The following is a 13284-nucleotide window of genomic DNA, read 5'->3' on the forward strand; positions in this document are numbered from 1 at the left end:
TAACATTTAAAATTTAAAATTCCTGAAGTCAGCACCAAATAATGACAGTTAATTTGATTCCAGATTCAAAAAAGTCGAAATTTTAAACGGTTTAAAAAAAAACCGTCACCTGTGTAAAAAGAAGCCGTTCAAAAGAAACGCAAAAGAACACAAAAAAAAGAAAAATATTATGTAAAGGAGCTATTGCCGAGAATTAACTATACCTGTCTAGAACGGATGATACGTATTATTTTTGCCCCAAATGATTAGTTTTAAGTTTGGCGTGAAAATATTTTGGGTATCAGATTAACTTTTAGGTATACATCATTGTGCGAAACTTTAAGTACGTAAAATACAAACACACACTCACACAAATGCATTTTTTATTTTGGGCACCGGTATGAACTTGTAAACTATTTTTTATTCTTTGTTTGTCTTCAGAACGGTACAGAACGTAAGAGTATCGGATGATTTTTTATCCCGCTGCTAATGTCCAGAGGCTGGACATCGGTCCCTAGTTGCTGGGTCTTTCTAATCATCGGGCAGGTATTTAAGTTTTAATATGAGTTATACTTGTATATTTGTTTTTATTTTAAGATGGACGGAAGTTGAGGATTGTGTTCCAGGTTTTGAAATATTATTTTTAGTTGGGTTATTCCTTGGAAGATAAGCAAGATATTTGGATCTTTCTCCCAACCCGATTCCCCTTCATCCCATCTACTGAAGGCCTTTCGGTGCTAGTAGAAATAAGCGTGATGGAGGCCTAGTTTTTGGAGGATAATGCACTCCCTTCACGTAGGGAATCGCATGTGTCTTTTGTCAATACAAAACTTGATTTTTTTAATATGGGTTGAATAGAAAAAAGATAATAAAATCATGACTGAAAGGTATAAACGAAATAATACTGAAACATTATTAAAAGGGTCGACAAATAGGATCGACAAATACTGAAGACATTAAAACAAAAGAAAAGAAAAAAAGATGCTACATTATATTAGTTACATCGAAGTAGCAGTAAAAAAGAAACACCACAAATTAGTAATATGATAGAAATACACACACAAAAATAAAAAAATTATGGAATATAGAAGCCGAGTGAGAAAAAATGGCTGGTGGGGGGAGTTATGGAATGTGATTAATAAATTACGAGCACGATGATGACACTAAGAAAGGGTGAAGTGGTAGAAACAGGAGGAGGGAGAAGGGAGAAAGATGTAGTACGGCATGCTAAAGCAAGCAAGAAAAGACAGCCTAGCTACCTGTGGTTGTATACCAGACTATGAACTCAAGTATATATAAATATATAAATAAATAAATATAAAATTGTGGTAGGTAGCGTGTTGTGGTGTTTATAATATTAACGCCTATATATAAACAGCGAACATTATTCAATCAAAGTAGAGAGAGAGAGAGAGCTTACAGTCACTACATATATATATATATATATATATATATATATATATATACACACCAGTGTGCAGTGTTGTAATAACTTGTAACGCTGGGGGGTCTATAACATCACAGTAACCAGCAGTAAGAATTACCAACCTAGCCGCATAAAAAAAAATTAAAAATCAACCAACCTATAAGTACCTTACCAATAACACTAATAATAATAATATTATTATTTATAACCTTCTATAGGTTATAATAAATACTTATACCAATAACATTTTGGATTTGTATTGCATTTTAATGCCTTTTTTAAATGTGGTTAAGCGCAAATTTGTTCTAGCGTTTGTTTATAAATATAGTCTTCAGGATAATAGTTCTTCCAACTAAAATCGATATTACGAAAATTTAACATGAAACCTTTGTAAATGTTTTTATAAAACCAAAAAAAAAAACAAGGTGAATATAAAAAAAACCACATTATAACCTCTTCGCACAATTATTTTGTACAAAACGAGAATTTCTTTACCTAAAATCATACATACAAATTATTCTACGTCCAACATTTTGTTTATTCAAACAGCTGGATTATAACCAAGGAAGGCCCCATCCGGGATGACCAAATTCTCTCTAGAAGGATTACAACGTAATATTTTAATATAAAAAAAATGATTGCGTTTCTTACACAGGCAAATGATGAGAAAATAATATTTTCGTAATACTGAATAAGAATTGTTGATGTTCTATTACGAAAGTTCGAAGAATGTGCTCTGTTGAATATTTTGTCGGATAACGGGCGGCGAAATAAAACTTTCCTTGTTAACTGGTGGGCAAAAATACAAAATAGAAGAGATGGAAAGCGTACTGTTGCAGTGATTATGCCCACCGACAAGGCGACAGAGCATTCTATTGGGAAATGTTGATACGTATTCAATGACCGTAGAGGGGGGGGGGAGTACAGATGATTTTTAGCAAAGCCGTTTAAGATTAAAAAAGGATAAGGTTTATGGTGACTAAAATCGCCACAATCTGGAGTCATATTCTCAAGATATGAGGTGATGGAGAAAAACAATTTCTGATTTTTGACGATACCCCAGACGTCAAATATTAGTTCAAAGGAAAGGGATTAATGTCGAGTTCGCTCATCTGTGTGTACCATACATACCCATTCAAATATAAAGGCAATTTCATTGATAATAGCATAACTACATGATAAAAATACAAAATACAGAGGAGGTAGAAAGCGTACTGTTGCAGGGATTACGCCCACCGACTTATAGGTGATGGGGCAAAGGTCATCTTATGAAGCTGAAAAAGGAGGATTCGTTGATTTCAAGGTGGAATCAAAAGAGTTAAAAGATCTACCCTAATCAGTATAGCACGCTGTATCTTACAGACAAGCTGCTTTTAGGTTGGGTCGATGCAGTGTGTTTAAGGAGGGTAATTTGTGATTTCGAACCTATACTCGATTGTACAATCAATCAAGTCCATGAAATTGGTAAGGGAGCTTTTGTACTCTATCTGCTGTAAATTATCATTAACGAGCCACTTCATTGCCAGTCTTTCCAAAGTTTTAGCTTCCCAAAAGGGGTAGGAATGTATCTGATCGGCTAAGTTAATGTAACATGGGATCTGGGTATTAAGGTATCATCCGTGGGAATTTTGATCGCAGATGTAAGTGTTTTACAACTCGTTCCCAGACGTTTGCAGTTTAGGGGTAATATTTGTGTAGAGTAAAATTGGAGTTTCTTCTCTACCTTAGTATAGTTTAATTAGTTAATGTAGAGTGATTAACGGTAAGCGGATGGGATTCGATAATTACCTCTTATGTAAGTCTTGAAGATGGGACAATTTTTCAGTTTAATAAAAACAAACTCATGAAGGGCGTTCGAAGAAAGCTTTGCTGACGGCGAAAAAACTAAGGCAAAATCATGTAAAATCTTTACAGAAACACTTGCATTCTTAGAATCTTGATTAAGATCTACTGTGAAATGTTAATACGGTCGATGTAGGGGGGGGGGGGTACAGAAGTTTTATAGTAAAAGAAAAGTCACCACAATCTGGTGTCATTTCTTCAAGATACGAGGTAATGGGAGACAAAAATATTTATGATACAAGACATTTTTTGACGATTTACCAGAAGTCAAATATTAATTTCAAAGGAAACGCATTTATGTCGAGTACGCTCATCTGCGTGTATCGTAGTCATCCAAATAAAAAAATAAAATTCTCATTGATAGTGCAGCTACATGAGTACTAGGGGAGGGCCATGATTCTTGCTGGAGTACGAGAATATGATATCTATATTGAGGAATAGCAGCCTGGTGTAAGACCACTAGATAAATAGGGTAAAATTTCTGAGAAATTTTTAAAATAAATATACTTTTGGTATAAATATTTCAAAAATAAATAACTGTCTTCAATCATGGAAATATACACTAAGCGTGAAATTTGTCACTGCGTAGACCTTAATAAGTAATCGTTACTATTAAATCCTTACTTCATGATTGTACAGATAAGGGATTTTCTATCCATCCATTTATCCATCGGACGATGGAAATGAACACAATAAAGTTTATCACCTATCTTCTAAAATCTGTTTCTTGGGAAATCTCATGAGTATGGCAAAAAAAAATCAATTTATCGAATATGGTGTATACCGTAACAAACAGAGAAGAAATGCTTTTTATGGAAGTTATAATAAAGGCATTTCACGTTTATTTGTTTGTCCTTAAAAAGTTTTACTATCAAATTACTGCAGGGTTATTCGAGGAATAATGGAATGATTAAAGTACATTGCAGATGAAAACGATTAAAAGGATTAGGTATTCGGCTTACTTTACTGGAAAACATTCTTAACTTCAGCGTTTTCCTCGATTGCTCAAATTAAAGGGGGTGGGACCCCACCTTTAATTTGATACAAATAAAGATTATCAAACAAAAATTGTTTGAAATTATGAAGATAATAACTTCGGCAATACTAGCCTAATACAGAAGACACCGGCAACCACGATCTAGTACTCAAATCCGTTAAAAAGTAACTGCCTTTACTAGGACTTGAACGCTGCAACTTTTCGACTTCCAAATCAGCTAATTTGGAAAGACGCGTTCATCAGTAGACCAACCAGGTGGGTTAGCCTAATACCCTAACAAAAAAAAAGTTACTCGTGGTTGAAAATGGAATAACATTTCTAACTACCTGAAAACAGTTGCGGAACAGTTGCGTCAAGGATATGACGCTACTTCGAAAAATCGTTCGAGTTAGTCACCTTTATTATATTGCTAAACTCCAATTTCAAAAGCAATCAATTTGATTTTTAACATGGTAGTATTTGGCTTAGAAAAAAAACCCACAAAAGAAAGAGATTTCCACAGTATAGGAAACAAATGAACATAAGTTGTCTCTAGAATAATTTTCTTATCAATACTATTAAATATTTTTAAAAGTAAACTCAACTTTATGACAGCGCTAAAAACAAATACTGTGCATTTTTTAAATACAAAAATGTCACTTGCATTTTATTAAATATCAAAACAATTTTCATTTTTTATGGGTCAGCATCTGCCATTTATCAAATAAAACTCGTATACAAAATAATTTGACATTAAAAATTTGTTCATTTATGAAGTGTAGTTTTGTACAGTTTCAGGTCGACCATTTCTAAGATGTATGATTAATTGAATCCCAAACACCAAAGAACACCGGTATCTACGATCTAGTTCTCAAATCCGTATAAAAGTAACTTCCATTACCAGGAATTGAACGCTGGAACACTAGACTTCCAAATAAACTGATCTGCGATGACAAGTTTACCATTAGACCAACCCGGTGGGCTAGACATCAAAAACATCTATATCTTTTTCCTGTTTAGCCTCCGGTAATTACCGTTTAGATATTACTTCAGAGGATGATATGTATGAGTGTAAATGAAGTGTAGTCTTATACAGTCTCAGTTCGACCATTCCTGAAATGTGTGGTTAATTGAAACCCAACCACCAAAGAACACTATCAACGATCTAGTATTCAATAGGTACAAAAATAACTGCCTTTTCTAGAATTTGAATCTTAGAACTCTCGACTTCGACATCAGCTAATTTGCGATGAAGAGTTGACCATTAGACCAATCCGGTGGGTTAGAGATCAAAAACACCTAAAAAAAAAACCTTATATAACACCTTAAAAATTTCAGTATGACATTTCACCAGGGGAACTGATATCCGGGCGAAATATTTCGCTAACCGTTAACTCGATAACAAAGCGTTTTCGGACAAATGTTTGTTTGAATTTTTCCCTTATTTCAAGCACTAGAATCAGTTCCCAAATTATTCCCCTTTCCCCCTGAATCACTCTATATATACGAGTAACTGTAAATTATAAGTTTCAGCAATTCTTCTACTTCATTTGCCTACAACCTTTAATAATATTATTGCGATATTGGAGTGGTACAGTTGAAACCTCAATTAATTGTTCCTACGTTGGTTTATCAGTGGACCTACCTAACTCGGCCACCTTCGAAATTTTCAACTTAAATAAAATAATTTTCACGACTCAAGGAACTTTTACAGTATTATTGGAATATCTAGGAGTGAATTTCCAGATAGTTAAAAAGTCAAGCAGCATTGATATTCGTCAATTTTCTGAATAATTAAATGATGAGAGTGATGAAGAATAATATAGTTATCAATCAGCTGTTTTAAACTGCCTGATGACAGGAATGCCAACTTATGATTTTGAATGTATCGTACTATTAATTTACATTTTTTTTTAACTGTAGATGTCTCTACTCATTAAAAAACAATATATATTATTCTTTATAATACAATGCATAATTAATACATTTACACCAACGTATTAATTTTTAATTATGTAAACTCATGTTACAATAACTGTTTAATATAACAATGATTTTCTGTAATTTATGTAAAAATGCTTATATTTAACCACAACCACATAGATTCAACCAAACTCTCGTTTTTGTAAATACAACAGGATTTTATAAAAAAAAAACTTTGCTATTTTATTTCATAAAAAATAAAATAAAAAAAACTGCAAAAAACATTTTTAGTATTATAAACTAACAGGAGTGATAATAATTTGTAGTAACATTATGATGAGAGTTTTATATAGATAACATCTACTTAAATACATATATATAAGTTGTATACGCACAAAAAAAAAACTATTGCCACATGAATAAAAATACGAATTATGATGGAAGTACATAAATAACAAGCTAGGAAGTAGTCATAAAACTACAATTCTTGGTGACTCATATTTAAACTCAATATATATATATATATATTTAATGTAACTTGATAATATTTCCAGTAGTTCTAAATATTTAAAAACATAATAAATAATACCGTGTGAGATATAATTTCAAAAGAAAAAAAAATGGCTATTGTTAGTGAATGTCGTGTCATTTACATGAATAGTTGTAGAAAAAAAATTTATATTATACAAATACAATACAAAACAAAACAACGCAATACATGAAAATCTACTATGAAATAAATATCTAGTCTCAGAAGACCAAATCTTTCCTTATTAAAAAATAAAAAAAAAATATGACGAATAGTATTATACATTAGTAAATTATACATGTTACACAAACAATACTCTTTTATACAGTCAAAAAATAGCTAATAAATAAATTACATTAATTTTATAATAACTTCCAAATAAATGCAATATTTTTTTTGTTTAGTAAAAAAAAAATAATATAAAAATAAATAAAACAGTACAAGTTTTTAAATACTTACCCCCTGGGCCGTCCGAATGATGTTATTTGTGATGTAATATTCTTGTTTCCCCTCTGTAACAATGGGAAACAGTAGGTTAAAAATAAATAGATACAGATTAAATATTATAAAATAAAATTTAAAAATAGAAATATATAATAAATCATTACAGTAAATAAAATACATAATAAATTGTTCTCCTAATAAGTCTATTAATTTTAAACCGTATGTATATATATATATATATATATATATATTACACAAAAGTACACATGTAATTATGGAAATGTACCAATATAATTTTAATTATTATACCAAAATTAATATTTGTAATAGTTTATGAATAAATACAATGCAAAGAACCGATTACAGAACTGTAACTGCCTTTTAAGATTTTGTTAGTCGCAGTTTATTTACTCTTATATAGTTACCAATCTTAGATTAATACTTAAGTATACAGTTATTTATAAACTATTGTAACGAATAATTCGGATTTTTTCGTTTATGAAACCATCTTCAGCAACTGTTGCTGATGTTCTTACACGGGCGGTCACCTTATGTTAGTACTGATTAGGCGGTAAAGTATTTAGAATGTGGATATTGATTAGTAGAGTTTAGGGAAATTGGAAAATCGGTTTTCCAATTTTGTAAGCCAAGGTAAACTTGCTATGCGAAAAAGTTCTAAATAAAAGTTTTTGGTATTTTTAGTATCTATATTTACGCTTTTAAACATTGAAGTTACAGCAAAAAGCCGAAAAACCGTTAAAAATGGGAGATTTTTGCAAAACCAATATTTATTGCAAAAACAAATCAACCGAATTTTTAGATGCATAACTTTAGATACCCTATTACAGAATATCTAAATTTCAATGAAATTGATTTAGTAGTTTCAGAAATTTTTGAACCATAAACTTTTATACATGAATGGTATTTTTGTAATACCTCAAAACGTAAAGAAACTTCATTTCCCCCCCCCCATAACATACCATGCGACCAAAAAAAAACCTCAAATTGAAGTTATGTTGTCTGTTGTCGACCTTAAATTGAGCGTAACTCAAGAATGAAACTAATCTTCAGTAAATTTTCACATATACAACTTCAGATTAACAACTACAGCATATCTAAATTTCAATGAAATTGATCTAGTAACTTTTGGAGATTTTCGAACCGAAAATTTTATACATAGGCCTATATATAAGGATTAATTACATTTTAAGTGAATGGTAATTTCATATTCGTCATACCTCCTCAAAACCTTTTCTTTTTTTTCGTTTTAACCTCCAGGACCATCGTTAGGTATTGCTTCAGAGAATGAGATGAATGATTTGTAGCGTGTGCGAAAATGCCATGCCTGACCGGGATTCGAACCCGGGACCTCCGGATGAAAGGCCGAGACGCAACCACTCGCGCCACGGAGGTCGGCCCATGCCTCAAAACCAAAAAAAATTCAATTTCACTCTAAAATCCCATCGTGCAATCGTAAGAAATACCGTACTTTTCTTAGAAAAGTCGATAAAAAGAATGAACTCGTTTCATTTGGTGAAGAATAAGGAATGAATCGAATTTTATGAATAAGCTGACCGAAAAATAAAGAGCAGGATGATCCAGAAAACTATACTGTCTTAAATTCTTCAAATATGAAATTCTCCACCGATCTACAGTTCGGTTTAAATTTCCCTTAATGTATGAGACACGGAAACGGAGATAATTCAATGGATGTCTTTTAACAATTTTAATCCACCACTTTGCAAGTATCTAGACTTTTGAGTACATTGCAGCGAACCTTAACACTTCGACTAATCTTAAGCGATTGTCGACAGACCCGAATTTTAAAGATGTGAAAGATCAACGATGTCTCCGATATAATCTAAGAAAATACCGTAAAACAGCAAAGAGGTAAAGAGTAAAGAATTTTTGTAGAAAAATTGTCCTGGCTTGCGATAATAAAAGAGAAAGGTAGGACAATCGACTGGCTTTCTTTTTGACAGTAAAAAAATCTTTAAGGTAATCATTAAACAATATTTTCTTCAAACTAAAATTTAAATTGTGGCTGAAAACTTTTCAATCCACAGCCACATTCTTCAATTCTAAGAATTAATTCTTTATTCGTAGAACCCTGATCCAGATTTTCCTACTTCCCTCTTTCCATCTCGGGAGTACAATCTTTTTACCAACAATATTCCAAGTATATAAAACTTCATATTCGTCAAATAAGAATTCTACGAAGGAAAAATATCATTAACATGGATTCTACATCTAAATTATTATGACACATTTCGTCTTCATCTCGATTCACTATCCTTACTTCATCTTACAATAATTAATCAGGCAATTGCTTACAGACATCACATTCAACAAAGGAAGAGCAACGAAGGACCCTCCAAAAACTAGGACCCCATTAGGCGCATTTCTACTAGATCGAAACGCACTAGCACCGAAGAGGAATCGCGTGGGGAGAACAAAGCAAATAGCTAGGTAATCTCCCAAGGAAAATATTTCAAAATACGATCTAACGCAAAGGATCGGAACGCAACCTAATATTCCGATCACCTTAAACCAAAAGCAGCAAGGTACTGATGTCCCGGCTCTGCAATGAATCCACCGGGTTGGTTTAGTGGTGAACGCGTCTTCCCAATCAGCTGATTTCAAAGTCGAGAGTTCTATGGTTCAAATCCTAGTAAAGGCAGTTACTTTTATACGGATTTGAATCCTGTACAAGACTACACTTAACTTACACTCATATATATCATCCTCATTCATTTTCTGAAGTAATACCAAACGGTGATTCCCGGAGGCTAAACAGGAAATAAAGCTCTGCAATGAATAAGGAGACAAAATATCCCCCGATACCCTTGCGTTCTGTTTCATTTTGTCTTCTTAATACTAAATTGTAATTCATAGTAGCTACTCATAACCTTTAGTCTACTTAACACCGAATACAATTCTTAAAAGTTATCAGCTATTCCAAATAAGAGAGGAGTGTAAAAATTATCCTTTTAGAAATATAATAGCTATTAAAAAAAAACTTACTAAAATTTAGAAACATACATCTAATTTAAATAGTTTATTAATTTGAATAAAATTACAGTGATGTTAAATATTTAATAACAAAAAAATTAAAAACGCAAAGAAATAAAAAAAAAAAGAATGATTAAGTAATTTAATATTTGATTCATCGGCTTATTAAATGTTAAGAAAAATATATAAATACATAAATAAAAATACCTGAAGTTAATAGGAATATAAGACGTTATTTTAAACATATAAATCACGATTAATAAAATTTTTTAGTAGAAATATCTTTTGCCTCATGAGAATATTTTAATATAACAGGTTAAATTTATAAATCGTATTTTATTTAAATGTGAGAGAGAGAGAGAGAAAAAAAGAGAAGATATCGATAGAAAAAGGAAATATACAAGAAGGGGGGAAGGAAAAAATATAGGATTGAAAATGTCCTTAACAATCTTTGTAACAATATTTAAAATAAAACCAAATAAAAGTAGTCATTCCAGAGGTTATATCAGTTAGTAATAAGTGATATTAACTGTAGTATTTGTTAAGTATGTGTGCGTTCGTTTCACCATGGGAAAGGTGTGTATGTATATGTGTGTGTGTGTGTGTGTGTGTGTGAAAGGTGACCAACAGGTCTATAAGTCACAATATACATAGTATATATACACACACATATGTAATGTATGTAACATAACAACAGGGGGTGTTCTTTTAACAGCATAACCACCCAGCAAGCAAACAATAATTAAACTCTACCTACAAGGCTGGTGTCTACTACATATATATTATTTAAAAGGTATATATCTAACTGATATTACAGGGAATAAAACAGTAAATCTTATTATTTATTATTAAATCTAATTCAAAACGTAAACTATTAAAGAGAATTTAATAAAAATAATATAATAGCCCTGTTATTAAAATAATATAATCATAAAAAATATATATTACATTTATATATATATATATATATATATATATATATATATATATATATATAATAAAGAATTAGAAATATGATTCGAATAAAAATTAACCTTCATTAAGAATAGAAAATTTATTAAGTGATTCTAATAAGTATAAAAATAATATCATATTAATATTTATAGACATAAAAGTGTTATAAAAAAAAGTTTATTATTATTGTTTATTTATAATTTTTTTTATAAGGTAAGCGAATTGAACAAACAATACTAAAAAAAAAAAAACTGGTAGTTTTAAAATGTGTGATCGTGAAAGAAAAAAAAAACAAGATTCATAAAATATAAATATATATATATATATATATATATATATACATTTTTAAATTAGATGACAGGATAACATTGTTATATGGTATTTTAAAACTGTAACACCTAATAGAACAGAAGCTGTAGAATACAGTTATTAGGATTATTATTTTTAAAGGAGTTTTAATTTCGCGAAATTAAAACTAATATTTCCTTATTTGGGTTAAAAATAAACAACCGTAAAAATTTAGTTATGAATAATTGGATGGGCTTTAAAAATAAAAATAAAAAGGAATATAAGATTTCCTATTAAGGAATAGAGTTTTCTACAACATAGAATTTACAGGAGCTTTTTTAATAAATTCCACAAAACTACGACAAACTTAATAAAGCGTTTTAGAAAATTAACTATTACCTAGGAAATATGGTGAAACCAAAACTCATAATTCATATATGAATAAAATAAAACAAAAAATCTTTACGGATTACTTGCATATGATAGGTGGGGAAAGACAAGTAGCAAAGCGGCTGTACGATGGACTACGCTTATTTTATATAAACCGATTCACATGTAGCATAACTTCGAATGAGAAAACAGATAAATAACATTTTCTTACTTGATCTGTTTTCATCGTTTTTAATATACAGGGTCTTCGTAAAAGAATAGTGATGTTTCTGTAACTCAGATCGAGGCAATAATTAACCTACCGGGTTGGTCTAGTGGTGAACGCGTCTTCCTAAACCAGCTAATTTAGAAGTCGAGAGTTCCAGCGTTCAAGTCCTAGTAAAGTCAGTTATTTTTACACGGATTTGAATACTAGATCGTGGATATCGGTGTTCTTTGGTGGTTGGGTTTCAATTAACCATACATCTCAGGAATGGTCGAACTGAGACTGTACAAGACTAAACTTCAATTACACTCTTACATATCATCCTTATTCATCCTCTGAAGTAATACCTTACGGTGATTCCCGGTGATTTCCCGGAGGTGATTCCCGGGAAAAAAGATCAAGGCAATAGGGTAATTTTGATAAGTTATGTTGACAGTCCTGATAGCCTTCGACCCAAAAGTTTGTGTAACAGCTCTACAAACTACTGGTCCAGTTTTTTTTATTTTATTGTTGCTAAGGTGTGTTAAGTTTGTTATTAAGTTCACTTTCAAGGAAAACAAAATTTGTTTTGTGCTGAATTGTGTTTTGTGTGTTTAAACTGAATTAAAGTCGTATTCAACGTGTATTTCGACGTGAATATAACCACATGAAACTAATACACGACGTTGGCTCAAACAGTTCGAAGAAACTAAGATCTGTTCTGAAGGAAAAATCAACCGGCAGATCATGTGCATCAGACGAATTAGACAATCTGCAATCAGAAGTCCTCACAAATCCATTTCTCATCGAAGCCTTGAGTTAGATATTCCAAAAAAATTCACAAAATTTTACACAAAAGATTGAAATTACACGCATATAAAATCCAGCTACTGCTGGAACTGAAACCTGGTGATTGAGAAAAACGACTTCGTTGTTGAAATTTTTCACAAAATTAATTAAAATGAATCATTTTTATAAAATATAGTTTTTACGGACAGGGAGGTGAATGTTAGGTGTAATCTGAGATGCTGAAAATTTAATATCTGTTGTCATTGGGTTAATTTTTATCGGCTTTCCTATTATGATAGATAGTTACTTAAGTAATCAAAAAGGGCGGTGAACGTCATTTAATTCACCTTGTGATATAAGATGTGGCTTATTGGACGATAATTCAAAATCATAATCATTGTTGTCTTCTTCAGTACTGCCCGATTCTTCATTGCTGCTTTCGAAACATACATTCGCAGGTGGCTCTGGAACTGGAATAATTTCATTGTGAGGTACAGGCCTGATTGCAGATTGCAATGAAGGATATTTTACAGTATGTTTAGATTTTT

At 31.2% G+C, this 13284-nt stretch overlaps 1 protein-coding gene across 2 annotated transcripts in view; it reads right to left on the bottom strand.

Annotated features, from left to right (window-relative positions):
- Positions 1-13284, bottom strand: part of LOC142331504 (uncharacterized) — a 517182-nt gene that overhangs the window by 114481 nt on the left and 389417 nt on the right. For both annotated transcript variants that reach the window (XM_075377455.1, XM_075377451.1), the window contains exon 24: positions 7135-7187. In XM_075377455.1, coding sequence (XP_075233570.1) covers positions 7135-7187 — 53 coding nt within the window. The remainder of the gene's footprint in view (positions 1-7134; positions 7188-13284) is intronic.

Source organism: Lycorma delicatula, chromosome 10 (genome assembly GCF_047948215.1).
Source record: "Lycorma delicatula isolate Av1 chromosome 10, ASM4794821v1, whole genome shotgun sequence".
Taxonomy (NCBI): Eukaryota; Metazoa; Arthropoda; class Insecta; order Hemiptera; family Fulgoridae; genus Lycorma; species Lycorma delicatula.